The sequence below is a fragment of the Meleagris gallopavo genome, chromosome 8 (assembly GCF_905368555.1).
Source record: "Meleagris gallopavo chromosome 8, MGAL_WU_HG_1.1, whole genome shotgun sequence".
Lineage (NCBI taxonomy): Eukaryota > Metazoa > Chordata > Aves > Galliformes > Phasianidae > Meleagris > Meleagris gallopavo.
In genome coordinates this window covers 24,459,280-24,471,642 of record NC_139411.1, presented here as the reverse complement: position 1 = coordinate 24,471,642, position 12,363 = coordinate 24,459,280, and the positions used below count along the sequence as shown (strand labels likewise).

Genomic DNA, 12,363 nt, shown 5'->3' with positions numbered 1-12,363 from the left:
TGTGATGAATGATAGCCAAGGAACATCTAATCATATCAGGGTAGATTTACTGAAATAGCTCAACGAGACAAAAATGAAGAACATGAAAAGGATGGTTTAAAAAATATTGGAATGTTCTTTTTTTCTGACAATTTTTCATTAATCTTCAAGAAGGAATAAGGATTTATTTAAAACAAATTAAATTAAGTGTTGAGCATTACTGTACAGTTCTTCTTTATCTTGGCATGGCTGTAAAAACACAGCATTCTCTGCAATTGCATAAGGGATGTGGATGGAATTTTTTTTTGGCATTTTCCAACCACTTCTCCCTCATACATCCACATGCCAAAGAGTGGGCATCTTCCATTGGAAAACTTCTTACTGCTGTGAGAAAAGATGAAACATGAAACATCTAGAGAATGAACATACAGAAGACAGAGGAAACTATCAAAAGTATGTCTACGGGTTTCCATTCCTTGATTAATCTATCTGGAATTTTGCTTTTAAAAGCTACGTATCTGAAAATCCCTGGATACAATAGAAAATTAAAATGGAGAAAGTAGATACGTGTACATGGTATGAGAAACTGATTTTAAGAAGCAGTTATACCAACAGATTAGACCAAAGCTGGACTTCTGACTCCACAAATACAGGTTCCAGACAGTTTTATCTTAGCAAATGCTCATCTCTTCTGTTGCATCCTGTAGGGTGGAATAACTTGTTTTGTTTTTCTGCTAGAGCTCTTCTTGTTTTCAACACAATTATAGAAAGAAAATTGAGAGAAATAAATGTTCTGTGGGAGTTCTCTTCCATGAAGTAGAGGATAAGAGCATGTTCTCTCTGTAAATCCCAGAAGAATAACGTACATTTTGTGTAAGACAAATACACCTCATATTCAGTCAACAGCATAGACATTATCAGAGCTTCAAACTATTCCTGGTATGTTTCTGGAATCCGAGACCAGCTGGCCTGAAACTTAGGGTTAAATGAAATTAAGTTTGTTTCTAGGACTTGAAATTCAGTGCAAGGTGGGGTAAGAAATTAAACCCTTCATTTTGTTGGTGTGTTGGGAACTGCTGTAAGAAACTAAAGCTGACCACTCAATATTTTCTTCGTTTTGAGCAGATGTATGCTAACAATTGAAATGCTTATTTTCGCTATATACTGTTGTGGGATGGTCCTACAGGCACTCCATCTGCTGTAATGTTGTTTTGGGGCTCAATCTCTATTTGTGGCTGGGCTGCTCCTAGAGGAGTGTGAGGAGAGAGTTTGTTTATATCAGTTATTGCTGGCCATCCACATACCACTCTGGACATAGTACTTGGAGATGTGTTCAGCCTTCATGAAACATCTTTTTATGAGGTGATAGGAATTTGTATTCAGAAAGTCCAGTGCCTTTGCAAAATCTTTGCTTAGCATAGAGCTCCATTTCCTACTCACCTATTAGCAATACAAGCTGATGATAAGGAAAAAAAAATGCATTTCTTATTTTCTTCTAACTTCCAGATTTCAGAAATACTGATCCAGAAACTGAACCAAAACTTCGTCTATTTTGAGTTGAAGCCAGGGGTTCGAGTCCTTGTCCATGCTGCCCATTTAACAGCAGGTGGGTGTCCTCTTTCTTAGTACACACTCTCTGTTGATAAGTAAGGATAACTCAGCATGTGAGCAGAATTAAAATGCCCACTCCAATCCTCTATTCTTTGTCACGTCAAAAATGTGTAGTGGCATTTATAGCCAGCAATAGAGCTATGTACTTTTTGGCTGTCTCTGAAATATTCAACAGCTAAGCAGCACCATGGAATATTCAGCCTGAATCACAAAGCGCAAAGTTCACCAGCAAGTGCTGAACATTTTCTGATAATCTGGTGCAAATGAACAATCACAGCAGCAAAGCACAGTTAAAAAGCTGTTCAGCAGTCTGAAAGAGTCAATTTGCATATGCATATACACAAGATTAGGCAGTTTGCCCTTTCACTAATCCTATCTCAAAATAAACCAGCTCTGAAGTTTCAATACTTAGTTACACATGTCTCTGCGTATTCTATATAGAAAACCCTCATTTCACAGTACAGTCCCTATTTAATTACTGTAGGAAATGGGACATATAAATCCATGCTCAGGGTTTTAGGAATGCCTTTTCTGGAGGATTTGCTGGAGAAAAATCATAATTCTGATCAACTTCACCTGCTAACATGCAAATAAAAAGCCTCAGTTCACTCATACTAGTGATCTGTTCTACAAAAAATTGTTCACGGTATGAACAGGTCTGTCCAAAATGGTGTCAGCCCATGTGCTGCCTTGTCAACAAAAGGGAGGAAAGAGAGACTTTAAAAAGAAGTGTGGTGTGACTGCATTTACATCCTCCTAGAAGAAAGCCTTGGTGTTAGCAATATTTCGTGTTTGCTAATATCTGCCCTGGGAATATTGCTGCCTGTTTCTTCTTTCCTTTAGATGTGGAACATATGAGCAGATGTTTGCTTCTAGACAAGTTAGAACCAAAAGCATAGAAAAGCAAAGATATAGCACAGCTGGTTAATCTCTTAAGAATATAATAATGATAATAAAAATAATAATAAAAACATCTTGGGCAGTCAGTTTGACTGTTCTTTATTTTGTAGATTGTAAAAAAATGTTCACAGACATAGAATCATAGAATCACAAGGTTGGAAACGATCTATAAGATCATCTAGTCCAACTGAAACATATGACATAAGAATTGTATAACTCTATGTTTAAGATTTAAATCTGTACACATTTTATGGCCAATGAAGCAATCCTTGCCCTGAATTTTCTACGTTGGCCAGTGATACAGTATGTTCTCTCAGAAAATGCTCAGTGCTCATCTTGGAATTCCAGGAAAACTGTCTGAAAGCATCTAAATGTGAGCTTGCAACATGGAGTTACCTGAAATTGCTCACTGTTTTTGTAATTTGTTCCTGTGTGTTTACTCTGCTTGTGCACATGGCTGTTCTGCTTTTTGATTGATGTTCATTAAAGTCAGGATCAAATCCCACATCAGCATTTAGAAATGACTCATCTAGCCCTGAAGATCCTATAAACTTTTTCTAATAAATTATAGTTGGAAAGAATTGCCTCAGATATATGTGGCTTCCCTTTATCTCTTGCTATTGCAAGGACATACTGGATTTCATACAGTAGAAACATGATGCTTAAATCGTGTCTCCAACCTCATCTTTCATACAGGGTGAATCTCATCCATTTCAATTTAATCCAAATTTTGTGCTGTAGGAGCCTTCTGCACCTCCTTGGAGAGGAATCTGGGATATCTCTGCTTGAGTGTGCACATGATCCCTAGATCAGTGTTGCCTAAAAGCTGGGCAGCTCCAGTCCCAAAGCCAGACAGTTAGCATAGGTACTGACAGCATTTCTTCTGGGCTACAAAGCCTTATGTTCTGTCCTGTATGAACCAAAAGGCAGGGTCTATCGATGTGGCACACTGCTCTGATGTGTAACTGCTCAGTTTAGAAGTGCTGCATAAATACAGGATCTTTGTGCTTGCTGAAAATGTGTATCTTTATGTTTATGCACACACCAGGAATGAATACTTTTTGTCTGTAATAGATGCAAGCAGTCATTTGTGCTGTCAGGTAGGTTCTGTTTTCTTCCCTTCTAAGCTATCAGTGGGATGTGAGTGATTGCTGTAACCACATTCACAATGTCCTATAGGAACGCTACAGGATTTTGTCTCTTGCAGAAATATGATTCAGCAAGAACGCAAAATAAGCCTGGATTGCCGAATTAGATATTAAAAAGCCCAAAGAGCAGCTACTGTGGAATCTTTGAGGGAATATTGTCCCTTATCATGTTGCTGATCTCATGGTTCAACTTCCTGACTAAGTAAAAAGCCCACTTTTGTGGCATCAAAACTGGGGAATAGATTAGAATTTGACAAAACACCAAAAAAGAGATTTACTTTGCTGCTGAAAGCTCTTGTTTGCGTTGTCAAGGAAGAAGAATTCTGCTTTTGAAATTCAAGCTTTTAAAAAAACTAAGATAAAGCGGGGTTCAAGCAAGGCAGGACCAGAACAGAAGCAGTCCCTGGGAAACACAACCCAGGGGGATTCACATGGCTGAGAGATGCAGCTCTGGACTGTAGAATCCTATTTCCAGTTTGATTTTGTGTTGGAATCCTGGCAATTATGGGTTCTGTGTGGACTGAACCCCACAGCTCATCAAGTATTTGTGTAAGTGCATGTTTATATATATGTATTATGGAATCATATAATCGTAGAATATCTCGAGTTGGAAGGGACCCAGAAGGAACACGGAGTGCAATTCCTGACTTCACACAGGGCCACTCAACAATCAGAGCACATATCTGAGAGCACTGTCCAGACAAACATGTATGTAAATGCATCCCCGTTTCTCAGTGCACACATATGTTTCTCCTTGTGTGTGTACCTGGTCATGTACAACAGAAATCTCAGCATCAGAGAAGCTGCAGAACAAAAGTGCAAATATCTAAATTAATTTGGTTTAGACAGTCAAGAATGTGCAGAAATGAGCCTCTTTGTGCATGTTGTGTTTAAATACATGCATTCCCTGGGACACAGAAGAATAACAGGCGTTGGGCTCAGCATGTTTCATGCCTCTGTGTTCTTTGTTCAGGCCACACTGGAGGAAGGATTAATTCATGGTAATTCTGGACAACAGACTACAATCCATTCATCTTGTTCATTTCTGCTTCTCATGAAAAAAAATTAAAACAATGTCCCCAGCTCAGTGAACAACAACCCCAGTTCTAAGGGAGGATAAAATATGCCAGCATTCCTCACAAAGCAGTTAAATAGTTGTTTATGGCAAGGTTCTGAGTGCAGCATTAGAACAAGAAGATTGAGTGGCGCTGGAATCAGTCAGAAAGCCACTTCACCATCCCACAGAACTGCAGAGAGCCATACAATACAAACACACACAGTTCAGATATATGAAGGATGCACAGCAATAGATGCCTCAGCTTCCTGAGCACAGCTGCAGGATGCAGGAAGTTTTTCCACTTCTCCTGATAAAATCTGGTTCATAGGCTGGGTGTGATTGCTGAAAGCTTGCGTACGTGCAACACTGCTGCCGGAGTCCTTCTGTTTGTGTGTGTTATTTGAGCAATAGAAACTGCCTCTACTTAATATTGTTTACTTTGTATTTCTGGGAAAGCACACTTCTGGATGTTTTGTGTGGCCTTATTTTGCAAGGGGCTATGAAAAGGTGCTGCAAAACTCTAAAGAGAAGCACCAGGAGACTTCTCGTTTGATTAAAATTTTTTATTTTCTATTTCTTTTTCTTGAACCTTTGCACTTCCTTGCAAGGATGACTTGTGGGAGAGAGAACAGGGCACAAGGGAAAGAGAGAAGTGTTCCAAGGAATAGAAAAGGGATAGACAAAGAAACTGAATATGTCAGAGGTGTGAGAAGAGCTTGCCATGGTAAGGCTTGGATGCTGAGGCAATGTTTGTGAAGGGCACCAGCCTTCTGGTTGTGAAGAAAGAGGACTGAGCAGAGAGCAATACATTTGGTACTGGGACACTTGTTTCAGAAAAATCCAGTAGCCAGTTGCTCATTATTCAGCAGGCATTGAGAGCTACCTAGACTAGCTCCAGGCAAAATAGAAAGTCAACATGACAAGGTAGCCCATGGGTAGCTCCAGGATCCTTCAGAAAGTCTGGGTTTGGTACTCGAGTGACCTCATTTGCAACTACCTTCAGTAACTGCCTGCAACATAAGAGGGTATTTTTCAGACTTTATTCTATAAAGTGCCAGAGAGGAGAGGCCTCCAAAGAGAAAGCTATGGTGCCTTTAAGGCTTAGACTGAGCACAACAGCTAGTCTGAACCCAGGTTTCTTCCCAGCTGTATTAGAAAGAGAAAGGAGCCCTGAAGACAGGTGGACAGATGAGACTGTTATAAATGCCATAGGAGAGAATTAAGTACATTTTTGGAGAGAGAACTTTTCCCTCTAGGCTGGAGGTGACTTTAACCTTCTCTCTCTCTCTTGCAGCTCCTCTGGTGGACCTCACTCCCAGTCACAGTGGTTCAGCAATGTTGATGCTCCTCTCTGTTGTTTTCGTGGGACTAGCCGTGTTTATAATCTACAAATTCAAAAGGTATGACCTTCCCTGGGCCATTTCTTTCTCCTACCTGCTGCCGGGGATTTGTTTGCTGGGCTTTCTTTTTCACAGTGATTTGTTTCTTGGTTTGCAAAAGCTAATGCTAAATCATCTGCCAGAGTACCCCCCAATGATGGTTTCTGTTAATGTTTTAGGAAGATTCCTGGCCTTAATATATATGCACAGATGCAGAATGAAAAAGATCAAGAGATGGTCAGTCCAGTCAGTCAGAGGGAAAGCATACCTAATGTCCCTCAAAGTGAGCTGATGAGCCCTGAACAACTAGTAGATGAGAAGTTGGATGTCCAGCCCATAGGTAAATAACTTGCAGCAACCCGCAGTTGATCAGACTCTGACTGATAATTGGCTAACCCTTTTCTCAGTCTTCCCCTTTCCCATCTCCCTGCACACTCCTCCCACCATCCTCTTCTGCTGCAGTGTTAGTTTTGCTACAGAAAACCTTGCTAACTCTCCCCTCTCCCTCACTGCCCTGTGATGAAAGGGAGAGAAACAACTTTAGGCTTTTTCCCTCTCCTAGTTGCTGTGTAGATCCTTTTCCCTTCTCAAAAACTCTGCTGCACTTAACTTGCGCTATAAGGCAATCTAATTTATTTTGCTGGGGCTGATGTTGTTATGGGGCTACAACTCACACCCGAGTCCTGTCCAGGAGAACTTCAGCCACCCTCACCTGGAGCATGGAGGTGAGCAGGTGATTCGGTAAGTCAAATCTAAAAGTTAAATGTTTGTTCATTTTTTCACTGCTGTGGCCTGTGTGATTCTCAGGGAAATAGAGCAAAACCTGGGATCTCAGCACTGGGCTACTGGGTTTCCCCTCAGGCTGATTGCTCCCGCATGATTCTGGTTGAAAAATTAACATTAGGATTTAAAGTGAACAGCACTGAGGTGACCATACTGGGTTCAGTTACCCATTTGCTCATGCTTATGTTATCACATCACCCTGAATAAAGTAAAAGTGTTGGGATGAAGAAGAGAGGTTTCATTCTGGGGGTATGTTCTTCTAAAGCCAACACTGCTTAGGAATTGCTTGGGCATTGTTCAGCTTCATTTGTAAGGGGAAAGCTCTGCAGGCCCAGACCACAGGAACATTACAGGACTCAAAAGAAATAAGAACACAGATCTGCTTTAGATGAATTACTCATAAAATGTACAGTTCTTCTGACTCAGACAGAACTGATGCATAGTCATAACTAAGATCTTTTATTTTCACAATTTCATCCACTTAACCAAGTGTTAGATCCCACCCCAGGAAGTCCCAAAATTGTGTGGGAGTTTGCTAAAGCAGGTTTGATGTCTTAGCTACCAGAGAGAGAGAGCGAGGGGAAGGGCAATTAAAAGAGGAAATATGATGTGCTAAGATTGTGGCCTGTGAAACATCCTGGGAGGAGAAAGAAGAAAATCTCTTGATGAAATTGATGTCTAAATTTTAAGCTCCAGTGCAATCAGTAGTGATCTCTTGTCACACATTCACCAAGAGGAGATCTGGTAGCTATTAAAAGCTTTTTAGTAGCTATCCATCAGCAGACCTGGATATCCCTGCTTAGCAGTACACAGGATGGAGAGAGGGAACCAACCTTCCCATGTGGTGTTCCCCATACAGAGCAACCCCAGGCCACAGTCCAGAACCCAAGGAAAGGAAATGCAGCCAAGGTAGTCTGGACAGAGGACTTCCAAAAGGCTTGTGGATCACCAAGAGGTTTCAAGCCAAGACCCGGAGCGGTGGGTCCTAAATTTTAACAATTCTTCTTTCTTTCTTTTTTTTTTTTTTTTTTTTTTTTCCCTCTTTTTTTCTCCTGGAAGCTCGAAAATTGGTCTAAGTTGCTAAGGGAGAAACACCCAATTTCAGGCCAGGAACCCATTTCTCAGAGTTAGTTGAGCTTTGAGATTCCTCTTTCTAGAGGAATATAATGATCATGATTTCCACTGTTGGCAGAGAGTAGCAAACGTTTTAAGAGGTTGCTCAGACTGAAGAGACAACAGTCAGCCAGCCACTAGCTCTACTCTTGCTGATGATGGGAATTAATCTCTTGAAGCCTCTAGGATTAGAGAAGTCAAAAGCCAATCTGGGGGTTTGGTTTTCATTTGGTACAACTGTAGCATTTTTGGCTTTCTACAGTAGCTAGCATTCTATGGATTTCTAAGCTGTACCCTGCGCTGCTGGTCACTGTATTGAACCAGAAATTGGCTTTTTATTCATCCTTGGGTTTCACCTGTAACTACAACAGTAAGCACAAAAGGGACAGATAGTCTCAATTCTCTATCAAAAGAAATCCTTCCAACAAACTTCTTAGGAGTGTTTTTTTCCATTCTGGCAGTAAGATGAATGTGGAAACTAAACCAGAGATCACTGACAAAATGAGAAGGTCTGGACATTGATGTGAATAGAATAAAGTGCAAAGGCTCTTTACACTTGTATACAACTACTTCATGTGTCTTTGTAAATCAGCAATTTCTTTTTTAATGAGTTTTCCTTCTTTTGGGAAAACCAAACAATACTGCAATTGGGTGTTTCTCTTTTGTATGCTTGTTCAGAAGCTAGTTTTTTTTCCAACTCCTTTGACTAACATTCAGAGACCCTTCCTTGGAGGAATGTAAATGAACGTCCCTGGATCATTTAATTTTCTCTCCAAACCCTGGCAGCAAAAAACACAGTTCCTATTTTTCTGGGTGTGAGTAGTTTAGGCTCTTCTTCTGCAAAGGCAAAGCTTAAGGTTATTTATGAAATCTCTAATACCTTCTAATTGCAAATGAGTTATGCTTTTCCTCTGAGGACCTCAGCCCCTCCTTCCCTCCACCCCTCTGCTCTGGCCACACCCTCTTCTGTTCTACATGGTTGAATCATCTTCATTAGCAAAAGAACAGTACATCACTTTCAGTGTTTTGAATGACGAGAAAACATTTGTGGGAAGAATATATCAGTCTGGAGCCGTTCGATCCCAAAGGCCAGCAAGGTGATACCTTCAAATATCTTCAACAAAACACACTAATTATTTACTGACTCTTATTCTGTTCTCTCTTTGCCACAGGAAGTATTTCCACAGCTGCTGAGCCCCAGAGCACAAAAGAAATCCCTACCTATGTAAATGGTTGAATTGAGGACACCGATATATATCTATACTGGAGAAAAAAAGAGAACTCATTGCATTTGGACTTTTTAATTCTTCAGATGACAAAGGGTTTTTAGCTTTAAGCCTGTGCATGTGGACATTATACTGAGACCATAGCAGAACTGCATTGTACAGGTGTTCAATTTTAGTAGGGGGTTGGGGGGGAGGAACTGATATCACTATTCACCCCTGCAGCCCTTCCCGTCACTCCTCCACTCTCTTTTCTTCTGATCTGTCTCTAATTTGTAGAAAATTCATAATGATATAGGCCAAGAATATGCATGGGGGTCTCTTCTTTAGGGAGATGGGTGGGCTGGGATGTGGGGGGAGAAGGGCGGGGAGGTGGGAGGGAGCATTTAGGGTTCTTGGCTTTAGATTTAACTGCTCTTTTAGCACTTTGGGCTGCGGGAGGGCTAGCCGCCCCAGCAGACTTTCACAGGACACAAAAGAAATCACACTGGAGTTTAAAGGCACTGAAAATTTTCTTGGGTCAGTCTGGTTTATGTCTTAATTTGGACTCTGCCCTTCATTCCTCTAGCTGCAGCTGCTGCCTGCGCCCCACAGTTGCACAGAAACTGAGTATGAGCTCGGGCAATCCCAACTGCAAAGCCAGGCTCCACCTTATTAAACAGCTTTTTAGCCTACTCACAGCAAGGCACCTCTTTGAGAGCACTGTTTGGAAATAACTTTCTGCCTCCCAACCTTGGTCTGAACAGAACTAGGATGCATTGCAGGCAGGCAGATCTGTATTGCCAGCATGAACTTACACTGCATTTTGTACCAGCCTTACACCTTAAATTCTGACTAAGATAAAGCCTAGTAAAACCCTCAACTGCTTTTATTGTTTATCTTGGAAGTTGTCTGGGGAAGTACAGGAGATCTCTACGTTTTGGGAGTCACCCCAAGGCCTGCCATTTGTCTGAAAGACATTTTGTCCACATAACAGGGAGCAATCTGTTTGCAGTTTCTCATGACTTTCTTGGAAAACCCGTTTGTTTTCTGCAAACTACCATCATTTGAGGTGGAGGAGGGGAGAGCAAAGCTGGATTTGGCTTGAGCATGTTCCCATACATTTTGAGTCCTGGCACCGCAGGACAGTTGTACAAGTTCTTACCACTAATATAAGCGGTGTCTTACATTGCAGCTGGAAATGTGACTTCAGGACACGTGCATGTAGGCTACACAAAAGAACAGGGAAAGCAGACTGCACACCTCAGACAAGTCCTTCCAGAGCACCAGGTATCTGGCTGAGGCCTATCCCGTAGTCATCACAATTGCTGATTTACAACACAGGTAAATTCAGAAATAAGATTTTGGCTTGAAGCGCAAAGAAAGAAATACAGTTGCCAATATACATTTATTAGCTATGCTAGGTGAAAGCCAGTAGCACCTGGTTCATAATTGATGTAGCATGATTAAGATGCATCCTGATTCCTGATATGAATGTGTTTTGTTCAATAGATGTTGCACAAGGCAACCTTTGTCAAATATGGGGCAAATAGACATTCTTGGCATTGCCTGGGGTCGTGGAGCTGGGGAGGAATGATTTTGATGTTCAATTTGTGACATTCAACACCACCCAACCTACTAGCTGGCAAATAAATAAATAAAAAGTTATACCAAATGTAAAAGCACCCATCAGACCCACAGTAGGCAAAGGATGATCACAGTTTGAAGTTCTCTGCCACTTTCTGAGTCTCTCTGCAGACAGCTAAAAACACAGCAGTTTGTATGGCTTTGCTATTGTGTTTGCAACTTTAAGAAAGATGGGAAAGTTTTGGTAGCAACTGTATAATACTCCCCAGTGAAGTCCAACATTAGCCAACTTATTTTTATAGTAAGCCAATCAAAAAGTTTTCTTATAGTGTTGGAACTATTTCTAATTTTAAAATTACTTTTTTTCGATGTATTTTTTTCATCTTCTTTTTCCCTTTCGTTAAATACAATGTAGCGTAATGTATAATTGCTATTGTTTATTGCTTTTACAGTCATATTTATTAAACAGATTATGTCTCTAAATGAAGGCCCGTGTTTCTGTCGCTCATTTTAACGCTCTCTCCTAGACTGAGATCACTGATTATGTTAAAACAGTAGGAAAACTTTTGAAAATAAAGGGATACTCAGTAGCATGGAAGTTAGAGAGGGTGGTTAAAGTGTGCTTCTAAAAAAAAATGCTATACTTACAAGCCAAGATTAAGATAACTTTCTTAGCCTTCAGCCAAACTGCTTTGTAAGTGAAGCTTGGTACTCTTACTTACGTTCTGCAGGTGGAGACACTGTGAGATGCAGGGAGAAAATGTTGTTTCTCTGGTTTCCAAAGAGGCAGTGGATTGAGCTCTTCGGAGCTCCAGCTCCATTCTTTGACGATGGTTATCCGCTGCTACAACAGCGGATTGTACACAGTAATACACAATTACTGTTAAAGGTTCCTTTGAAATATGTTTTTGAGTACCCTTTTGTCAACACTGATGAAGGAAGTTTTTTGGGTATTGCCATTACTAATTCATCAGGTTTTGCACATGAAAGCAATGACACATAGGAAATTCCAGTCATCTTGCCAGATAACAGTGAGTGCATGTTGCTGAGAAAGACATATGCTGCTCTACTTTTCAAGTTGGGTTGAAAGCACCAGATCGTTTGCAGGCCTCCCCACACAAAAGCCATGGTACTGCATGGTAAGTACAGAAGTGCTGAATTTGTTTACTGGAGGAGCATGGCTTGTTCCCATCCTGGTAAACACCCAGTTTAAACACTGAAATTTTGAAGCAGATGCTAGCATTTCCTTTTCTTTGCCTTCATTCAGGGTGATGAACAGCTGGTGCAGTGATGTCCATTGTGCAGGTGACTCAAGAAGTATGTGTAGATGTAATCTGCTTTTATAATTCATGTGCTCACCTGAATTAGGGGGCATCTGCTGTGGCCCTACGCAGTAAGTCTGGCAAGCACCTCTAAACCATATTCAGATGATTCTCTTCAGCTTGTATGCGTCCTGAGGCAGAGATTGATTGGTACATGTTGTTTTTCTGGTTTGTATAACAGTAACAGCAATGCACTGCTAACCTCTGTAATAAACAAAGAATATACTTAGAATACCCAATATGGATACCGAATGTGAATTTTCCCTCAGTAATAGTATACCT

At 40.8% G+C, this 12,363-nt stretch overlaps 1 protein-coding gene across 2 annotated transcripts in view; it reads left to right on the top strand.

Annotated features, from left to right (window-relative positions):
• LOC100544091 (VPS10 domain-containing receptor SorCS1) overlaps positions 1–11,242 on the top strand; it is a 271,928-nt gene extending 260,686 nt beyond the window's left edge. Inside the window, exons 24-28 of one of the 2 annotated variants that reach the window (XM_085229287.1) lie at positions 1,486–1,585; positions 5,990–6,095; positions 6,254–6,414; positions 7,717–7,835; positions 9,143–11,242. In XM_085229287.1, the coding sequence (XP_085085413.1) occupies positions 1,486–1,585; positions 5,990–6,095; positions 6,254–6,414; positions 7,717–7,835; positions 9,143–9,199 (543 nt within the window). In that variant the 3' untranslated portion in view covers positions 9,200–11,242. The remainder of the gene's footprint in view (positions 1–1,485; positions 1,586–5,989; positions 6,096–6,253; positions 6,415–7,716; positions 7,836–9,142) is intronic. The other variant, XM_085229289.1, reaches the window with a different exon arrangement.
• The last annotated feature ends 1,121 nt before the right edge of the window (positions 11,243–12,363 follow it).